Genomic DNA, 21,978 nt, shown 5'->3' with positions numbered 1-21,978 from the left:
CCCCAGCTTACCCTTCCCCCTCCCCGTGTCCTCAAGTCCATTCTCTACATCTGTGTCTTTATTCCTGTCCTGCCCCTAGGTTCTTCAGAACCTTTTTTTTTTTTTTAAGATTCCATACGTATGTGTTAGCATATGGTATTTGTTTTTCTCTTTGACTTACTTCACTCTGTATGACAGACTCTAGGTCCATCCACCTCACTACAAATAACTCAATTTCGTTTCTTTTTATGGCTGAGTAATATTCCATTGTATATATGTGCCACATCTTTTTTATCCATTCATCTGTCGATGAACACTTAGGTTCCTTCCATGTCCTGGCTATTGTAAATAGAGCTGCAATGAACATTGTGGTACATGACTCTTTTTGAATTATGGTTTTCTCAGGGTATATGCCCAGTAGTGGGACTGCTGGGTCGTATGGTAGTTCTATTTTTAGTTTTTAAGGAACCTCCATACAGTTCTCCATAGTGGCTGTATCAGTTTACAAAAACCAAGACTTGAGAGTAACACAAACACCGTCGCTTGCAACTTCACAACTTTAAGGTTGTCTTAAAGTCAGCAAAAACCTTAACATGGAGGGTTTAGGACAGGATTTGAGATAGGAAACTTAAAATTCAGATTGAGCTTTTACAGTTAACTAAATATTTTCTTATCTGTTCTAATGGCTTAAATACTATAAATGTGTTCATGTGGCACGTGTGCTAAGCATAAGTTTTTATTTGTTAGAGCTTAGGCCTTCTGGTTCTTATGTATACTACAGAACCCAATACCCCAATATTTTGTTCATCCCTGTATACCAAACTCTCCTCCATTCTAGTGATCTATTCCTAGCAGTCAAGAAAACTCATAGCAAAGAAAAGTAAATACTTATGATTTCGACAATATCAACAAATACTTATTGAGCATTTTCTACATTGCAGACTGAGAGTACTTTCTTCTCTCTTTTTGAGGCTAATTATTGAGCACTTTCTATGTGTCAGGCACTATTCGAAGCATCCAGTAGACACCATAAACAAAAACAAAGTCCCAACTCTTAAGGAGCCTGTACTCTAATGGAGAGATATGCACAAACAAACTTAAGTATGGCAGTGATTAGTGCTCAGCAAAATAAATAAGAGAAGGTAATGGGGCTTAAATGCAGCCCTGTATTCTGGGTCCCCAAAATGCGGGTAAGTGTGGAAGACTGATGCATAAGCATAAAGAATTAGCTCCCTCATCATCTGCATCCTGAAGGCCAGAAATGGGCAACAAGTTTCTCCCACATCACCAGGAAGGAGACTGCAGCACTCCGAACAATGCACTCCTCCACCAATAGAGACTGACAGTTAAGTCTAATGGAATGATGATAAATAAGCAAATTCAACAATTTAGACCATCTATATTTTTTTTAATTATTAATAAACTATGGAAAAAATTGCTTAAAATTTGGTTTTTATTTTGCCTGGTCTATTCCTGGGCAGAAAGACCTTAGAGCGGGGACATTCAAAGTGCGACTGTTTGTAAAAGGGATAATCTGTTCATTGCTCCTGAATCTGGGGAGACAATTTTAAGGATGACCCAAAGAAAGGTGAGAATATCATAAGGACTCAGTGCCCTCAGTTTCTTGCAACAGATAAATGATTTAGCTATTTCAGAGAGAATCATATGTAAGGCACATAAACAGGATTGAGCATCCAGTAGTATAATAACATCCTTTAGAAAATCTCTTCATCTTAGCATCAAGATTGACAAGCAAGCTGAATTCTCAAGTAAATCAGCATCTCTCCCTTCAGATAACAGCACTAGGCTTAGGTGAAGTCAAGGGAAAAAAATATTCAGGTCATATAACTTCTTTTACCCTGAAGTATATTGTCTTCACCTTCTTTTACATTGATTTAGGCGTTCATTTGTTTCTACAATTGCCTTTGGCAGGGGTCAGTGAATTTTTTCTGTACTAAATGTAACTATACCTTAAGCATTTACTTCAGATGCACATTATTTTGTCCTTGATTTTATTTTTATTATGCAATAATAAGGATTACTCAGAATTGGTGTGATTTCAAAAACTTAAAAGATCATTGACTACAATTGCTGAGGATTTAACTAACATTTTAAATTAAGAAACAGTAAGATATTATGTTGAACATTCCCTATAAACAAACATTTAAATATACATGGCTGTGACAAACATTCAAAAATACTTCAACACTTTGGCTCCTGAAACCAAATGAAGAAAAAAAGTTCTAAAATTAGTACCTGTCCATGTTTCTCAGTAAGGTCCTACATCTTAATTTACTAGAAATACAGAAATAAATCATCGTTACCTCAGGATAACCAAATATCCACCCATCACCAACCTGAAGCTTCTATCCCTCTCACTTGAATACCTCCTCAACTATGTCAACTTCCCATGGAGATCTATCTGGCTTTCTTCTAGAAATCCATACACAAAACTACTAATCTTTTCATTAAAAACAAAACAGTGGCTTGTTTAAAAAAGTCAAAACAGCATTCACCCTCCCTTGTATTCCCTACACTGCAAAATAAGTAAATGTTCTAGTTCCAGAAAGAAGAGCTTATGCCCCAAATCCACACGTACATACCATATTCAAAGGTGTAATTCTCTTCTACATGTAATAGATAAATACTAGTTTGACAAAAGACAAGCCAATTTTTAAGAACTAGCTATGTCTGATTTTTTAAAAAACGGTTTGTCACAAAGATGATACAAACATATCAAAATTTATCTCACCAAATCCAGTCTGTGAACTTGAAATAGCTATGTCAGTTAAAAGCATTAAAAAGGATCTATTCAATCATGAATAATACATATTCTTATAAGTAAGAATACAACTTTTTTTTTTTTAAGATAGGTAAAAGATCCTCAATATTAAAGTCACTCTTGTTCTGAAATGAGTTTGGCCTCAGACTGTTAATACTGGTATACTACATTTTCTCTCCCAAGAGGCTATTTTGAAAGTATGTCACAGAGGGATAACCATTTAGGTTTTGTCCTCTAAAACAATATGGAAGTGATAGCCAATAACACTATAATCAATGCACTAGGTAATTCAATTCGACAAACATATAGTATGAGACCACACAAAGTTTAATCACCAAGCCAAATTAGCACACCTATCATTTTGTCTCTCTTTCAAACTTTATGTTCCATGGCCAGTAACTGCAAAACAAAACTCTATACTTTGACTTACTTTAAAGAGATACAGTGTTATAGCTACTGTAAAAATTAGCCTTTATGCCTTCATGTCAGTCTTAAAATTCCTCAAATATCTAACTTCATCAATAGAGAATTCTGTAATATAAGCACTTGCCACAGAGACATTAAAAGTTTGGTAGGCAGGGCTTCCCTGGTGGCGCAGTGGTTAGAAATCTGCCTGCCAATGCGGGGGACACGGGTTTGAGCCCTGGTCCAGGAAGATCCCACATGCTGCAGAGCAACTAAGGCCGTACACCACAACTACTGAGTCTGCGCCCTACAGCCCGCGAGCCACAACTACTGAAGCCCGCACGCCTAGAGCCCATGCTCCGCAACAAGAGAAGCCACCGCAATGAGAAGCCCGCGTACCACAACGAAGAGTGGCCCCTGCTCGCCGCAACTAGAGAAAGCCGGCGCACAGCAACAAAGATGCGACACAGCCAAAAATAAATAAAATAAAATAAATAAATTTAGGGCTTCCCTGGTGGCGCAGTGGTTAAGAATCCTCCTGCCAATGCAGGGCACATGGGTTCGAGCCCTGGTCTGGGAAGATCCCACATGCCGCGGAGTAACTAAGCCCGTGTGCCACAGCTACTGAAGCCTGCACGCCACAACTACTGAAGCCCGCGTGTCTCGAGTCCGTGCTCCACAATAAAGAGTAGCCCCCTTTCGCCACCACTAGAGAAAGCCCACACACAGCAATGAAGACCCAACGCAGACAAAAATAAGATAAATAAATTTTTTAAATAAATAAATAAATAAATTTTAAAGTTTGGTAGGCAGACTGCCATTCAAATTAGCCACCAATATGCTCTCATATCAAAAGTTATGTTATGGGGCTTCCCTGGTGGCGCAGTGGTTGAGAGTCCGCCTGCCGATGCAGGGGACACGGGTTTGTGCCCCAGTCCGGGAAGATCCCATATGCCGTGGAGCAGCTGGGCCCGTGAGCCATGGCCGCTGAGCCTGCACGTCCGGAGCCTGTGCTCCACAACGGGAGAGGCCACAACAGTGAGAGGCCCGCGTACCGCAAAAAAAAAAAAAAAAAAAAAAGTTATGTTATGGAAGGGATTTACACTTTGGATATAATTTTGTCATGTAATTTAAAAAAGGAAAACAGACATCAGTCACCCTAAACTCAAGATTATTACCCAAAATTCTAAGTGAGCAAGATTCTCCCAAAATATTTGCTGTACCCTCTTACACAACACTGCTACAAAAACACATAAACCAAAAGAAAAAATATGCTAGATAAGGAAAAGGTTAATGTGTGCAACAGGTAGCAATCATTTTACAATTAAAAAAAAATCTTACCAGGACAAAAATCACAGATTCTTTGGATCTCCTTACCACTACCTCCCTATCTTGTTAAAAAATAAAAACTTGCTTTGAAAGACTGGATCCCAAGATCTCTCAGATATTTATGAAACAGCTCAGCAATTCTACCTGCCTGACGTGATAAAAACAAAAATCCATATAGCAGTAACTAACCGAGAAAAGAGTTTTGCAGCATCTTCTTTCTTTTCCCCCCAAAAAACTGAATTCAAGAAATGTCAAAACAAAAATAAATCCTAAATGTACAAAATTCCACTGATGATATACTTTATTTCTAAAAGTTAAAGATAAAGAATTATAATCTCAACACACAGATTAGGAGACAAGAAGCAAATCTCTGAAATAAAGCTCTGCCAGAACATACTGCCTACTGGATACACTTGCCAATACACACCACACCTTTTCAACAGTCACACTGGGGCGTGGGGGGGGTGGGCGGGGGAGAACAGCCTTTTCTCAAAGAGTCTGGACATTATCAGAAAATGAATTAAAGAATCGCTCTTTTTTCCTCCAAATTCAGTCTAAAATGCAGAGCCAAATAAAACCAGCATAAATTCCTTTAGTAATTTTCTAGGTCTTTCAGTTCACCAAATTTTACATAATGCATATAGTTCTGTGGCTTTCCTCATTCCCCACTCTACAAATAAAGTCAAATTTCTGAAACGAATATATGGTGAGAATATTACTAAAGCTCTCTTTGACTAGGGAAAACAAAAATCAAATTCTTAAACTCCAGTAGGGAAACCTTGAGAGGAAAGCGGGAGCCTAATGGACAAAGTATTCATATGCACATACAAGCTAATTCCTTCCAAATCATTACTAAGTAAAAATTTATTTCTATAAGATATATCACATACATCCCTCCCCAAATACAAAATACAGAACTTTATCAGCATCCAGTATTCTACCTTCTCTCAATCAATCCCCTTCAACCCTATCAGTGTTAATTTGTGTTAAAAAAAAAAAAAAATCCACATTTCCACTCCCCAGCTCAAAGCCAAAAATCTTGGTACAAAATAATCTAAAAAAATTATACAGAACTATCCTTCCTCAAACAGTTTTGTCCCTCAAATTTACATTCAAATCTAACTTAATCAATTAGATTTATTACAATGTCAGTATTGCAAAATTAGGAATCCTTGTCACACTGTAATCCACAAAATCCTTTGATTTACAACGGTTTCAGCAGAAGTTAAAAGCTACCTATAAATCCATTTCCAAATAGGATGACTACTAAGACTCTAACTACTTGGCCTAAAATTCAAATGAGATACTAATACACCTTCCCTCCTCTGGTGCACAGAAAAGCCACCTGAAAAGTTTTAATCACAGTATGTTCACAAATGTAAACAAAATAGTTTTTCTGCTTCAAAATTGGAAAAAAAGAAAAGAAAAGAAAAGAAAAAAAAAGACAAGAAAATACTAACCAATCTCTGGCTGTAACGAATCCTTTCTTCTTCGGGTTCCATCTCTCACTCTTCTGTTGAAATTACAGAAAGAAACCACTCCAGGGCTGCCTTCCTCTTCCTCCTTAGGAACCAGATTGCAACACTAAAGAATAATGATATGAGCAGAGATGAGAACTCATCCTCGAACTCAACCTTTCTTTCCTCGGAATGAAGTGTTTAGGATATGTGTAAGTTAAAGGCTTCCTGAGAAATCTGGTTCCTCTTCATCAGTTTGGGACCTCTCAGCTCTGGGGCAAGTGGTTCCATGTCAAGATCAACATTAATCACATTACAACTGTCTGAGGCCTATAGGCAAGAAGATGTTGGTTTCAGTTCCTTACTGTCGGGCTATACCACTTGTTTCTCCCCACAGGATTACAATACGCAAGGCTCCCCTTCAATGGCAGCATTAGCAAAAAAAAAAAAAAAAAAAGAAAAAAGGGGGGGGACACAGGACTTTTCTCTCTTAGAGAGCTGGCCAGGTGAAGCAGCCACTGAACTAATCCAGATCCTAACCAAATTAGTTCTCTCTCACCCGTAATTAGAAACTAAAGAAAAGGACAGACTAACTATATAAGAAGAGAACAAGAAATTAGGATTTAAATAGACTCCAAAACAATTTCCCATACACCTCTAGTAAATCCGTATGCAATCGTCGCCTTCCTTCCTAGACTCCCCGGATCTTTTCATTCCCAAACCAACCCTCCACCCCAACACAAGATGTGTACAACTCTGAAACAAATTCAAGGGAGTTGCAAATCAGACACAAAAATTTATCAGATCTTTCTGTGTAAAGTAATAAAGATTTTACCTAGAGACGTAAGTAAAATTCATCTTTTCCAAACATTAAAGACCGGTTTGCGCGACGGCCGATCCCTAATACCAAGAAAGGTTTTTCTTTTTCCTAAATATTCTCAGGGATAATGGCTTCCATAGAGAATGCAGATTTTTTTTTCTTTTTTGTAACTACATTAAGGCCACGTTAACAGCATCCTTTCAAAACTGCTACGAGACCACTGGACCTGATGACACAGTTTGCAAGAGCAGTTCGTGGCAGAGCCCTCCTGGAGGAAGCCCTCGCCCCAAGTCGGGAGGGAAACCGTGTTTGCACCCCCTGGGCGAAGACCGCCCGGGCTTGAGAGCAGCCAGGGCCCGAGAGGAAAAATGGAAAATCTCGCCGGGTTCCCCCAGGAAAAGGCGTTTCAATGGTTCGTTCAACCATCGGAAAAAGAAATAGAAACTTTACATTAAGTCTTTAGATAACACAGCGAACCAAAACTTCCAAGGGGGGGGGGCGACAGGAGGGGGAATCTCACCGGGGATTTTGCTTGTGAGTTCTTGTCCAAGTGAGAAGTAAAAGATTCCAAAAACTGAGAGGAAAAATTAAATCCCAAACGTCGTCTTCGGGTTTTTTCCGTGGATCAACCCAGTATCCAGAGGGTCACAGCGACCCGGAAAAGAGAGGAAACAGTTGCTGAATCAAACCTCCTCTTCTGGCTTTGGAGACCGGGAGTCTGAGGCGTCAGGAGAGGGGAGCGCGACCCCTCGGCGCCGAGCCCGGGGCGCCCCCGCCTCCCCCGGGCCAGCGGTCAGCAGCCCGAGCCCGAGCCCCGGGCCAGCCCCGGCCGCGGGGCCGCCGTGCCCTAGACAAGCAGCCGCTCGGCCACCTCCGGAGCCCGGGAGCGGCGGCCGATCAGCTGAGACCGGCCGACCCGAGGCTGCCCGCGCCGCCCCGGCCCCCCGGAACGCGGGCCCCGGCCCCGGGGGGCGGAGAGGGCGGGAGCGGCGCGGCGCGCCGGGCTGGGGGCCCCGGCTCCCCTCGCGTCTCCCCCTCAGCCCGGGCTCCGCGCTGCGGGACGAGCCCCCGGCTACTCCCCAGTCGCAGAGGAGGGATTCCGGGGGATGGGCCCCCTGGCGTTGCCCCTCCTCCCGGAGCGCCCCCTGCCCAGGATAGACAGAGCGGCGACAGGCCCAGCCGCTGGGAAGGTGCTCTGCGAGCCGCAGCCGCCGCCGCCGCCGCCGCTGCCGGGGAGGGGTGTTGTTTCCCTCACACAGGAGGAGCCGCTGAAGCAGCCGCCGCCATTTTGAACCCGTCAGACTCTCACATACACACAGCTCCTCCGCGGCGCACTGCGCAGGCGCCGCCTCCCCACCCCTCCTTCGGCTAGCCTCTCCACCCCCCACCCCCCTGCAAGCCTCTCCTCGCTGCTTACCGCTCTCCGGGGTGCACGTGAACGCGCACGCGTCACTCCCCTCTAACGCGGACACTTTGCCGGCGCGCGCACGCGCGGATGCGTCGGCCTCGAATCGCCCGCGCCCCCGCGACGCCGACGCGGCTCCCCGCCCCCCCTAGCGTCAGCCTGCCCGCCCTCCCGCCGGCCCACCGCCCCCGCTCCCCGTCGGCCTTCTTCCAGGACTCGGGCCCGGCCCGCTGCTCGCGCCTGCGCGCAGGCCACAGATCCTCCTCCGCGCGCGCCCTGCCCCCCACACGCCCTCGCTCGAACACACACTTCGCCTCTGTGACCCCGCCCCTCGCCGGCCAGCTGCGCCGGCGGCCCTCCCCCACCTCTTCTGGGAGGGTGGTGACCCCCGACCCCCCACAAAGCACAACACCCCCCTCCCCAAGCAGAGGAGAGAAGCGCCCCATTCCCCTTCAACCGACCTCTGCGCGAGTCAGCCCGTCACAGTCGCACAACCTGAGGGCCGGGCGGCCTGGGCGAGGGCAGCCGTTGCCCGCCTCAAAGCGGGGTCTCCCGGGGTCAGGCTGCTGGGCCCGGCCGGCCAGACTGCCCAGGGCGAGGGGGCGCAGGGAAGGAGCGCCTTCCCGCCGACTTCCCTCCCCTCACACGCCCGCCGATGGGCCGAGGCCGGCCTGCCCGCCATCACCGGGCAGGCCCTGGCGCCCTCGCCGCGGGGCCAGTCCGCCCTCGGCTCGGGGGGCTCCTCGGTGCAGCAGCCCGGTCCCGCCTCACCCACTCCTCGCCGCTCCGAAGGGGCAGAAAACGGGAGTAGCATGTCTGTCCTGGGCTCGGCTCCCCCGGGGGAGCTCCGGGCTCTTGACAAGGGAGTCCACAGGTACCAGGCGCGGGAGTGGTCGCCGCGACGGCCCGGGGGCGGTGGCGGCCGGCGCGCCCACCGCGGGCCCGAGGCGCCCGGGGAGGTGGCCCTGCAAGCCCCCGCTCCTCGGCCACGCTCAGGTTTCCGCAGCGCCCGTGCCCCCGGCGGCCCGGGTGGGACGTGACCCCGCCCCCGGCGAGTCGGGGCGCCCCCCACGGAGGGGTGCGCGAGCTGTCCCGAGCCCGCGGGCCGACCCCGCCGCCCCGGGCCGCGGCGGGCGCTGGAGGCCCGGCCGGGAAGATGTCTTCTCTCGGTGCGCGCAGCTTCGCGCGAGGGTCAGCGACGGGGCAGCGGCCGCCGAGCCGCGCCAGCCCTGCCCACGAACGGGCTCCCGCGGCTCGACAGCTGCCCGACGGGCTAGCAGGCTGGGGCCGTCGACGGAGCCCGGCCGGAGGTATCTGAGCAACGCCATGCGAGCAGCCCAACCGCGATCAGGGCATTTCCCCAGCCAATCTCGTGCTTTGGGGCCCGTTTAAATTATAAATCCCGTAAAGGACCGTGGCTTGGGCGTTAACGCACCCGGGTCAGCTCTGTTGGCTTCACTACACTCTTGCTGAGAGGTGTCACATAGATCTTTTTTCTCCCTGCCTTGGTTTCCTACCTTTTAAACTCTTGATTCCTGGGATCCGGGGATGGAGGAGAGAGGAAGGGCATGGAGTGAATCATATAACTTCCATGAACAACATGGAACTCTTTTAGGAAGACGTTAGAGAAAGACAATAATTGAAATAATGATATCTTCTATTTCTGTCAAGGTTTGGACTCTAGGGCAAAGGCAGTATGTAAACCCAAGGTATCATTATTTATTAGCACATGAGGTTTTTCTACATGCAAACTTGGGGAGCTTTACAGACATTCTCTGCTTTGTCTCACAACATCCTTAGGGGACAAGCTAAAGTGTAGGTACCATTACACTCATTTCAAAGATAGACACTTGAAGTACAGAAAGGCTAAACAGCTTGCATGACTACTCTAACAGAGAAGAGTTTAGTGCTTTGCCACACCAGACTGCAACTTCTCACAAACAACACAAAAGGTTTGTTAACATGGTATCACCCTCTTGCATTCCAGTCACTGGGAAATATTCTTTATTCTAATACTAGTTTTGTTCAGACTTATTAGATTTTCAGAGCAAATGAAGAACTTCACCCAAAATTATCAGGCCTAAAGCCTAAGTCTTTCAGACTATAGTAAAATATATTTAAAAGGCAGCAGTCTTTAACATTGGCACTACCACATGCCATCCCATAGGCATCTGGCTCTCTGCAGGTATAGAAAAAGGCAGCAGCTTGTTTGTATTGTCTTTGAGAAGGAGAGAAAGACTTTTGCCATTGTCAGGCCTCATTGCTATTTGCAAAATAAACGGCTTTATTTCCTTCCCACTCATCCCTATAAACCCATGAGATACTTGGGGGCAAAGAGAGAGAGAAGGAGGTCTCTAGCAGAAACTCAACTTGGTCTTAAGATCCAGGACCCCTTAAAGTAATTAACCATCAGTGAACTGAGTTGCTCACCTTCAGATAACAGATGCCTCCTACAGGTTTAACTCAGGTGGGTATGCTGGGACGAAACCTAAGAAGCCTTCAAGAACAGTAATAGTAATACTTTGAACAGGACTGCGAGTAAAGGTCTGTCAGATTGCAGCCAGCTCTTTTCCAGTTGAAAACTGTTTGTTGACTAGTCTGCACTGGGCGACATGGTGTTTAAACATATACACAGTGGTTTCTCCACAGGCAGGCTTTGTTAATATTCCAAAGCAGATGTGCAGGGTGAGATAAGAGATAGGCAGATGGCCAGTGATTCCCACCCCCCCAAAATCGCAACGGCTCTGGTTGGCAAGGGCATATCATGAGGCTCACTGCTTTGCCCTAAAAGAGCCATTTTCAAGGAGAACAGAGATTGGGGATTCCCCAAGAAGGCCACTAGAACTGTGAACAGCTATATGACTTCACCTGCAGCTGCAAGGAGAGGGGGAGAGTAGTAGAGGGAAAGAAGGAAAGAAAAATTCCTTCTAGAAGCATTGAGAAGAGAATCCCTGACTGGAATAAGCTGGTACCTTAATAAGATATTAACAAACCTCTGCTTTCTTGAGCAAAGCTAAGACCCATCAAATGCTGGGAGTCAAAATTCAGATCACCCACTTCCTTGGAGAGACTTTAGTGAGAGAAAAGAGAACCCTGTAGTCTGGTCAATTAAGTTAAGCTATTTCTGATTTCTCTGCACTCCCTAAATGTTCAGGAGGAAGTAGGGATATCCCAAACAGTGTAGGTCTAAACCGAAATAGAAGAGTTGGTCTGGAAGAGCCCCTGGGAGGTAGCATAGCCAGTAATTAAAAAGTATTGGCATCAAAGACAGAAGGTCTACTCAGCTGGCTACCAGCTAGTCAGTCCTAATGAACTCCTCAAAGCCTGGGTTTTTCATCTATACAGTGGGAAAAATACCTAACTCTCAGGATGAGGTAAATAATGTCTTAAAGCCCAGTGTCTGACACATAGTAGCCATGGATTATGAGCATTTACTGTGTTTCTGACCTCCAGTTTCGAGGAAAGTTTTAAGTACAGATGCTTCACTGTCTAAGCAAATTTAGAGTGTAAGGAGTGACTTATTCATAGCTTTTCCTCTTTCCTTTCCTGGATCCTAGTCTCTCCCCTCCAACCCCTGGTGTCTCTGATCTCCAGTTTTCTCTTGTCCCTGACTCTGTCTGCCTCTCCCTGATCATCACCTGATCATCCTGAGGTCTCTTTCTTTAAATCATTCTCTCCATCACTCTGCTGCTCCCCACCTGCTGTGCTCATTCCTCTCTCCAGCCATGCCCATGTCATCAGTGGAGTAGACCTTGCTTGCCCACTTCCCTTTACCCATGTTTGGTGCACCCTAATCACGTGCTCTCTAGTTTTGTAACTTAATCATTTCCTGAACATCTTCCTCCACCCCCCTTCACTGGACTGGAAGTTCCTTGAAGGCAGGGGCCAGGCCACATCTGAGTCCCTCAAAAGACCTTCCAAAATCAATATCAAATACTTACTGTGTCAACCCTAGGAGGGATAAAAATTAGGTGTTGGGTGATTGTGAGTTTTAAGGGATAGAAAGTTTTCTTTTGAGTCTGAAAGTAAAATCTGAATTGATCAAGAGAAGAAAGGAAGCCAGAAATGCCCTGCAGATTCTCGTATCATTGAACATCAGTGGCACGTGAGATTCTCTTAAATTTCATGGAACGCGGTTGACCCTTTCCTTGGGACTATAGGACAAAAGCCCTCCCTGGCCCAGTCTCTCCTTGCTGCCATTTTCACCAGGCCTTTGGCCTGCTTTTGTGCAGACCCACCTCTCCTGAGTCATGGGGTTGACCGGCTGTGGGGCAGCTGCAGCAGCATCTGGGATCCACCCGCTCTTTTAGCAGCCTTAGCTTTGCCTTGGGGCCAGGCCACCCTCACTTCCACTTCTAAAAGGGAGAATCTTCCTGCCCTTTCTGAGAGTGGGCCTGAAAGATGCTGAGCCCTGTGCCTCACGACATCTGTATTTGGTAGGGGGACGTTTCTGTCACCCTAGAGTTCCAGGGTGTGTTTGCAACCCTGTGCTTGTTTGCTGGCATCTGGTGACGGCTGTTAGCTGTGGGGTGCCCCAGCCACATCCGCAAAGGGCTAGTTGCCTAAACACTTAGGCCTGTTCCTAGATCCTCCCAGAGGGTCTGATCTTTGCCCATCTTCTTCGAAGGCATTCACTGCCTTTTGTCAGCTTCGGTTAAGTCTGGTACTGTTTCAGCTGCTTTGTGAGGGGCCTTACCAGATGTGTGTTATTAGTCCAGTCCTGTAACCTATAAGGAACTTCTTTCTTTAATAAAACAGAGATCATGACTCCCGCCCTGTTTCCTCCTAGGATTATTGTGGAGTCAAATGGACTAATGAGCAGCTTCCTATGGAAGCTGGAAGATAATATATTTAGAAAGGATTGGGACTTCCCTGGTGGCGCAGTGGTTAAGAATCCGCCTGCCAGTGCAGGGGACATGAGTTCGAGCCCTGCTCCGGGAAGATCCCACCTGCCGTGGAGCAACTAAGCCCGTGTGCCACAACTACTGAGCCTGTACTCTAGAGCCCGCGAGCCACAACTATTGAGCCCGCGTGCCACAACTACTGAAGCCCGCACGCCTAGAGCCCGTGCTCCGCAGCAAGAGAAGCCACCGCAGCGAGAAGCCCGGGTACTGCAATGAAGAGTAGCCCCCACTCGCCGCAACTAGAGAAAGCCCACACGCAACAACGAAGACACAACGCAGCCAAACAATAAATAAATAAATAAATTTATATATATATATATAGGAAAGAAAGGTTGCTGGTTCTACTATTTCTTTTTATTTATTTATTTTCCTACAAGAAGGATTTGTTTTGTTACTGAGTACCTTGTGCTTAACACTAAATTAAGGGCTTGGATGGAAAAAGGAGATTTGAAAATTTAGAAAGCTTGGCTTTTACCCTTGAAGGCTTTGTATCATGGAGGAGATGCCATGAAGATATGACATGCTAAGAGGACGTTTGTCATTACAGTGAATCACTGGAAGATAATGTAGACAATAAGAACTCGGTATAGAATTCCGCTTGGCTGTAGGCCCCATGGGGCAGGAAGTTTTGTTCATTTTGTTCATGTTCACTGATGCATGCCCAGTGCCTAGAACAGTGCCAGGCAGGGTCGGCACTTACTCACTCTTTGGTGTTTATTGAATCAATGAAGAAAGCAGTGATGCTTCTGAGGGACAGAAGAGTGTGAAGGCTGCAGGGCTTTGAACGCTTGCAGAAAAGTTTGATTTTGACAGAGTAAGAGAGACACATGTGTTCTGGAGCAGAGAGTTGATGTAATACCAATTGTTCCAGGTAAACTGTTCCTGCAGCTGTCACTTCAGCTGGAATAGAGGTGATAGAAACTAAAACCCCTACTACTGCAAACCGAGCCAGAATGTATGTTTGCAAATCTTAGGCCAAGTACTTCACCCTCTTTATTCCAGCTTCTCTTGTAATCTAGTCTTTCTGTTCTGCTTATCTCTGCCGTCTCCAGTTTCTGGGTGTCCTCTATAGAGTCCATATCAGACCACAGCTTTTGATGTAATATTATAAACTTAATATCTTCAGCCAACGTTTTTTCAAAACGTCTCTTAATTATACTACTGTTCATTATCTTTGAATGTAATTTTAAAATGACAATCTCCTTTTTTCCCAAAATGCTCGCTAAATATTTAAACTGTGAAATGTATTCAGTCTTCATTTTCTTTCTGGCTAAATCTATTTTTATCCTCTCTGGGGGACTGCAAGAAATTATTGACTGCGTTTAAGGTGAGATTTCCACGTTATATTTTTTGCAGCTATACTTGAATTGCCACAGCTTAGAGTTCATGTTTTGATTTGGTCATAATTACTAGATCTGCTACTACTGTTGATCTAATTCTCTTCTTATTGGCAAGCTGCATATCCTTAGTTAACTTTCTATTCCTGTATAATTTTATTGGTATAAGGAATGTGGGAGATACTAGATCTATACCTTAGTCCTTTATTATTGAAACTGCTTACAAGATTTACACATCAATGTTTTTAATGCATATGTTTATACCGGTGAAGGTTTATGTTTTATATAAAAGTTAATATTTTTATAATATATTTTAGCATTTTCTATGTCATTTCACTATTAAGTACTTATTTACTATTTCCTATATTTTATGCATTTTTATAGTCAACAAATTCAGAAAAGTGGGCAAATTGAGTCCTCAATTCCGGCTTGCTGGAAGATAAATATAGAAATGGCAGAGGTTTCCTTGTTCTGAATCCACGTTATTCCTCTTGAAGGGACCATATTTCTTTCTATATGCATTTAAGTTGCTCCCTAATACACAGGCATGCAATTTGCATGCTATTGATAGTAGAACAATGCCGCTAATTTCCAGGGCTTTCTCTTCATTCTCTGGTTTATTACTCATTAAATCTGCCACCCAGTGTCTCACACTTGACTGGATCTCTATATGACCATTATCATCAGCAACCACAAAACACATGCCAGTTTCTAACTACCTGCTGGGTCTTCAAGATTTAAAATATAAGACTTGGACCCTGCCCTCAAGGAGCTTACAGTTTAGAGAAGAAAAAAAATGACCACTTCGAAAATGCCAACCTGCATTGACAAGCAACAGCATGGCAGAGTTCAGAAAGGGAGGAGTGAAGAGAGTTCCTGCACAGCCCCAGGAGCTGCAGCAGTACTTCTCTCTCCTCCAGGACTTCATGGTGTGTTTACTCAGGTGCCGCATTAACTTTTTCCCTATGGTGCCTACTAGGTCCTCCTCCATTTAAAGGGGATATTAGCACTAAATTACAGAATCTTAGAGTTGGCATGGAGCTCACAGGTCATTTAATCCAACCTGCTCACTTTTAAAAACTGGCAGTCTGAGGCCCAAAGATGTTAAATAGCTTGGCCAAGGTCATGCAGCTAGTTTAGTAATGACATTGGAACCATAAACCATGTCTTCTGATACTTGCTTTTCCTGCTACTCCTCAAATTGATGGCATTTTTCACCATCAGATCAAATATTTGTTCATTCGTTCCTTCCTAAGAAAGAGCACCTGTCTGTTTGAGACAGTGTGTTTGGCCCTGGGGTTGCAAGGTGAGTGTGAATGAGACCATGTTGGGGCGGGTCAGGTGACCATATAAATTAACCACCAAGCTGAGACCCTTTGAAACAGTGAAAGGGTCTAATAATAACCATATGCACATCAGGTGTAATCCAAGACAAGTGCCCTGATGGCTGCCAGGTCTATGCAGGATATATACACGGTCTGTACAGGATACTGTGAGGGCACAAAGGTGGGAGGGGCCAAGTCTGCTGTCGGGGAGGGGTGTCCAGGCAGGGAAGACTTCATGGAGGAGGTGATGCTTGAAGTTACTGAGGTTTCTTTTTGTTTGTTTGTTTTAATTTATTTATTTACTTTTGGCTGTGTTGGGTCTTCGTTTCTGTGCGAGGGCTTTCTCCAGTTGCGGCGAGTGGGAGCCACTCTTCATTGTGGTGCGCGGGCCTCTCACTGTCACGGCCTCTCCCATTGTGGAGCACAGGCTCCACACGCGCAGGCTCAGTAGTTATGGCTCATGGGCTTAGTTGCTCCGCGGCATGTGGGATCTTCCCAGACCAGGGCTCGAACCCGTGTCCCCTGCATTGGCAGGCAGATTCTTAACCACTACGCCACCATGGAAGCCCGAAGTTACTGAGGTTTTGATGTTCACCAAGAAGATGGTGGAGGAAGGGTGCTTCCCATCCGTGGTGTGCTCTAGACACAGCAGCACAGCTGACAAGGACCGAGCCTACAGAGGGAATCCTAGCCTAGAGGACTTCTCCCACCATATTCAGCAAGTGGATGGGGCTTTGTCCTTTGTAGGGGTTGGTTATTTGGTTATCCAGGCAGCAAATATTTATTGAGTATCTACTAGGTAGCAGGCACTGCTGTAGGCACTGGGAATACCGTGGGCAAGACAGATACCTGCTCTGAGAGGGAACACAGTGTAGTGGTCCAGCAGGGACCCTTGCAGTGAACATGTCACCTTGCTCAAGCTGCACAGCTTCAGGGGTTCGGTTTCCTCATTTATAAAAAGGGTTAAGAATCCCTCCTCATAGGTCACTGTGGCAGGATCTGAATGAGTTTAACATTCACAATGTTAGAACAGCGCCTGGAACATAGTAGATGCTCATAAACAAGTTTGTGAAATAAACTGAGCTTATAGTTAGTTGGGAGAACCACAGCAAATTTATTACATAAAGTCTATAAAGAAAATAGGAAAGCGGGACTTCCCTGGTGGTCCAGTGGTTAAGACTTCCACTGCAGGGGGCATGGGTTCGATCCCTGGTTGGGGAACTAAGATCCCACATGCTGCGTGGCGCGGCTGGGGGAAAAAAAAAAAAGACTATAAAAGAAAAAAAGAAAGAAAATAGGAAAGCTTCTCTTACAGTTGAAGCTGTCATACAGTTGCGACTGTATGACAAAAAGGAACATTCCAGGGAGAGGCAACAACTTGACCAAAGCCCTCTGTGGAACGGGCATTGGTGTGTTCAAAAAGCAGCAGACCAGAGAGGCCAAGGTGGCGAGGCCGGGCATACAAAGCTGAGAATGTACTCCCAAGGTGGGGGTAACCCATGGTGGCCGCGGAAGCAGGGGAATGACAAGGTCAAATTTATATTTCAGAAAGAACTCTGAAGTGGAAAATCCAGGAGAAGCAGGGGAGGCAGGGCCAAAAGATGGGTTCACATTCGCACTTGAGGCTGAGAGGCTCTGTAAGGACTTCAGTGGAGAGCAGTCTGCACCCAATTTGGAGCTTCAAGAATCAGCAGTGACAGCTTAAAACCATGGGGGTGGGGGGAACAAGATGTCCCATGGAAAGTGTAGAAGGAGTCCAGAATCCCAGGGATAGGGCTCCATCGGGGAGGACCATGCCTGGCCCATTTTTGGCGCTCAATTACTGCTTGAAGAATGAATGGATGTAGGAAGTGGCCCACAGAGGAAGAGAAGCCTGTGAAAATAGCTGAGAAGGGAAGACCAGAGGGGTAGGACACAGAGAATGAAAGCAGCGTAGAGCAGAGTGGAGGAGAGTGTCAAGCAGGAGGGAGGGGTTGAGGGGTGAGATGAAACTGGAAGACCACCCCTGGATGGGGAGCCACTATGACATCACTGGCAACTTTTGCCAGCAGTGTCAGTGGAGTTGGGGGTGGTGGAGTTGGAACGCAATGATTGGGAAGTAAGAAAAGATGGGGTGCCTACACCCTTCTTTCAAGGAACACAGCTGTGAAGCGAAGAGCAGAAGGAAAGAAATAAGCTTGTGTGTGGCCTACAAGAAGGTGTCAGGAGAGATAAAGGGCTTGAAAATGGAACCTGGAAATAAGGGATAAGGGATAGAGTAGGAGGTGCTCAGTGTGCGACAGTCAGGGTGGCAGACTGGTCCCGAGATTAGCTCCAGCTGAGAGAAGACATGCCTTCCTCTGACCCTGGAGAGAGGTTGTGAGGGAGAGAATTTGGTGCAAGAGGTCGAGGGAGTTTACACTTGAAAACCCCTGGAATAGTAGTCTCGGGCGGAGAAGACAGTGTAGTTGATGTAGGCTTTGAATTCCAACCACTTTCTCTCTGACAGAAGCCATGTCATACTGATCTTAACTTCCTTGGAGGGAGAAGCTGTGCCAGTGATAGCAGGAAGCCCACTTCCTGTGACCACTAGTCATGCCAGAGGTCGGTGAGGACCCAGGCAGGTGTGCTACACAGAAAGGAGAGCTGAGAGTCCAAAGGACATGATGGCCCCAGCTGACAGATAAACAGGAGTTTCTGTCCTGACCTTCCCACACCACCTGGCCAGCAACTTCACTGTTAGAGCTCCCCCCAGACTCTCCTGTGAGGGATGCTGTTTCCCACCCGATCCTCCCCTCCAAACAGGGTTTGGCTATGCTCCCTCCTCCCTGTGCCTTCCTCTGCCCCCAAGCCCTGCACCAGGCCTTCCCTGCTGCCCGCTGTGAATTCCCGCAGTGCCCACCCACCTAGTTTGGCATTTTTTTAAATAAATTTATTTATTTTATTTATTTATTTTTGGCTGCGTTGGGTCTTCGTTGCTGCACGCGGGCTTTCTCTAGTTGTGGCGAGCAGGGGCTTCTCTTGTTGCGGAGCACGGGCTCTAGGCACACGGGCTTCAGTATTTGTGGCTTGTAGGCTCTAGAGCGCAGCCTCAGTAGTTGTGGCGCACGGGCTTAGCTGCTTCGTGGCATGTGGGATCTTCCCGGACCAGGGCTTGAACCCGTGTCCCCTGCATTGGCAGGTGGATTCTTAACCACTGCGCCACCAGGGAAGCCCCGTAGTTTGGCATTCACTGCGTGCCCTCTTGCAGTTAAAAACCTCTAGTATGTCTTATTCTCCCTCCAGTGGAGGAAGCCCCCGAAGGCTTAACGTGTGCTTGTTTCCTCCACTGTGTCTGGAATCAGGCCTTGAAAATAGCCATTTTCTCACTCAGTAAATGCTTGGGAAGAAAGTGGGAGAGCAGGCCACCATGTAGTGGCTGAGGACACAGGCCAACGAGAGGGATTGCCAGAAAAGAGGTGGAATTTGTAAAAGTAACTATCAACTATCAGAAGTAATTCAAAGGGGATGAAATGGTGGGAGGCAGGGGATGTTGAGTCACTTTGCCAGGAAGACCCAGCCAGTGGGTGTAGTTGAAAGAGGAAGAGGAAGCAAGAGGGCCTGGGGAGAAGGAGCTGGTGGCGAGTTGAGACTGAGTGGGAATGCGTTGGTCACTGACAGCCACAGAAGGCTCTAGAGAGATGTGTATCATATGCTCCAGGCAAGAGCTGGAAAAAGCAGCACTAGGTGGACCGGCAGGCCATCCATTGCTGGAGGCCGAGAGTGAGAATGTAACCGACAGATGGAAGAGGACTCAAAACGTGGCAGAGAAAGACCAGTGCTCGGCAGAGGGCATGGGGTGAGGAGGGTGGCGGAACTCACGTAGCCCAAGCTTCGCCCCGTGAGTGGGAGAGAAGGAATAAAGAAAAGCTAATGAACACTGCATTTTCTGGTGATCTCCATCCAACCCTATTCAAAGGTGTTGTTCCTGCGGGTACCCCAGTCTCTCTCTCGGAGATCCCCCCTCGGTGGTCTTGAGGGAGAGCGCTGGCATCTTCCTTCTGTGGAAGTTGAAGGGGCCAGCCCCTCCTCCCCTCACCTCACAAGCAGCTGGGGCTGGCTTGTGACACAGCTTTGACCCAGCAGACCCTCCCTGGCAGGATGTTGACAGCCGAGCAGGAGACCTTAGGATGTGGTGGAAAGCGGAGATCATTCCTACCTGGCAGCCTGTTCCTACCAAGTCACTAGCAGTGGGACCGCAGAGCTCCCTGGCCTCCCACTAACCCAAAGCTTGTCCCCCAGCCCCCAGTCAATTCTGGGCGCCGTCTCTACCACCACCTCCACCTCCACACACGCACATACACGCTCTCCTTCAATTCCTCTCTGGTTAGCTGGAGTCAGTTTCTGTTGTTTGCAACCAAGAACTCTGACGATGCGAGAGTTCAATCCTGTTAATTAAAGGTTGAGGACGCCGTCCGATTCCTACGCAGATGTGGAAAAATTTGGAAGGACTGCAGTTTGGTTCATCTCTTTAGTCTCCTAAGTGCCAGATGCTGTGTGCTGAGTACTGAGGATAGAAAGACAAACACAGCAGGCCCTGCTCTTCATGTAAGCAAGTGAGTGTGTCTTAGTTTGAGTTCACCCGGAAGCAAACCCCGAGACAAAGATTCAAGTGTAAGTAGTTTATTTGGGAAGTGGTCTGGGAAGCACAGATAGGGGGGCAGGGAAATAAGACAAGGAAGGGAAGGAGGCCAACAGAGGGCACATCATCAAAACTACTGCAGAGGGCCACTGAGCTCAGCCTGGCTGGGGCCTGTGGGAGACCATGTAGCACAGGCCTCAAAGTGTCATTTATCTACCAGCTGCCATCTGCCATTGGTTGAGGGCTGCCTCCAGAGGCCCTGGGCCCCCTGACACTTTCACTGCCTGGCCCATGTGCAGTTAGCAGCCTGAGAAGCCCTCGGGCAGAGGCACAGAATGGGGACTGCTGAGGGGCCATGTGTGGGCCACCATATCCAGGGCTGCAGAATGCAGTGGAGAGAAAGTTTTATGGTTCTTTGAGAGAACTAGGACAGGAACAGTGAGAGAGCTGTCTATGAGAGACAGTGAGAGAGCCAGAAGAGAGCTGTCAACTCCTGAAAGAAAGTGTCCTCAGACTTGAGCGAAGTCCTTCACTAAGGCTTTCTAGGTATGATGGATTTTGAATTCGAATCTGCAGATGTGGTAAAGGAAGGTCATATGGGGAGAAAACCTTCTGTGCCAAGGTCCCACGCCAAGAGGAGCCAGCCTAGCTGGAGGCAGACTGCTGGGCAAGAGGAAGGAGATGGGTGAGGGGAGGCCTGAGCCTGGCAGCATCTCCCCAGACCCCCTGCTCCCAGGGGCCACCCACTGCCACCAGCTGCCAGAGATACCCTCTAAACCATTCACTTTTTCTTTTTTTAATTTATTTATTTTTGGCTGCGTTGGGTCTTCGTTGCTGTGCGTGGGCTTTCTCTAGTTGCGGCAAGCGGGGGCTGCTCTTTGTTGCGGTGAGCGGGCTTCTTATTGCGGTGACTTCTCTTGTTGCGGAGCACGGGCTCTAGGCGCGCAGGCTTCGGTAGTTGTGGCACGTGGGCTCAATAGTTGTGGCTCGCGGGCTCTAGAGCGCAGGCTCAGTAGTTGTGGCACACGGGCTTAGTTGCTCCACGGCATGTGGGATCTTCCCAGACCAGGGATTGAACCCGCGTCCCCTGCATTGGCAGGCAGATTCTTAACCACTGCACCACCAGGGAAGTCCCTAAACCATCCACTTTTATTGAGGGCCCAACCCTGTCCCAGCTCTTCACACTGATCTTTAACTCCCCATGAGGAGGTGCAATGATTACCCCACTTCAGAGACTGAGGGAAAAGCACGGGGAGGATAAGGGTCTTACCCAAGGTCATGTGGCTAGGGTTTGAACCCAGGTAGCCTGGTTCCCAGGCCTGTGTTCCCAGCAGGATTATTTAAGCATACAACTGAGCGTGTTCCTGCTCTGTTAACACACAGATGGCTGTGTGTGTTGAATGACAAGTGACATAAAATGCAGTTCTCAGAGGGCAGGTGGCTGCTTGAATGGCTGCAGAAGGATGGCCAGGCATGGGCGGAGTGTAGAGGTATGGTGAGGAGTTTCCCCTGGGTGCGGGGCATGGCTGCAGGCTGGGGGATGAGACATGTCACATGACATGGCTGAGAAACCCAACCTGGGGTCACTGTAGGGCACCAGCAGGCACTAGGTTTGCAAAGGCCATGGAAGACCCT

At 47.4% G+C, this 21,978-nt stretch overlaps 2 protein-coding genes across 2 annotated transcripts in view; one reads left to right on the top strand and one right to left on the bottom strand.

Moving 5' to 3' along the window:
- KDM2A (lysine demethylase 2A) overlaps positions 1-8,130 on the bottom strand; it is a 104,524-nt gene extending 96,394 nt beyond the window's left edge. Inside the window, exons 1-2 of the mRNA XM_029209036.1 lie at positions 7,293-8,130; positions 5,956-6,079 (exon numbers count right to left, since the gene is read on the bottom strand). Coding sequence (XP_029064869.1) covers positions 5,956-5,997 — 42 coding nt within the window. The 5' untranslated portion in view covers positions 5,998-6,079; positions 7,293-8,130. The remainder of the gene's footprint in view (positions 1-5,955; positions 6,080-7,292) is intronic.
- A 137-nt stretch (positions 8,131-8,267) lies between these two features.
- LOC114887636 (translation initiation factor IF-2) lies at positions 8,268-10,066 on the top strand. The gene is made up of 2 exons (XM_029209419.1): positions 8,268-8,558; positions 8,606-10,066. The coding sequence occupies exons 1-2, from the start codon at positions 8,268-8,270 to the stop codon at positions 9,215-9,217; spliced, it is 903 nt and encodes a 300-aa protein (XP_029065252.1). The 3' UTR covers positions 9,218-10,066.
- Positions 10,067-21,978: the final 11,912 nt, after the last annotated feature.

Source organism: Monodon monoceros, unplaced genomic scaffold (assembly GCF_005190385.1).
Source record: "Monodon monoceros isolate NGI ecotype Baffin Bay Population unplaced genomic scaffold, NGI_Narwhal_1 Super_Scaffold_7, whole genome shotgun sequence".
Taxonomy (NCBI): domain Eukaryota; kingdom Metazoa; phylum Chordata; class Mammalia; order Artiodactyla; family Monodontidae; genus Monodon; species Monodon monoceros.
Note: the sequence above shows the minus strand (reverse complement) of the source record. Positions and strands in the feature narration are given on the sequence as shown.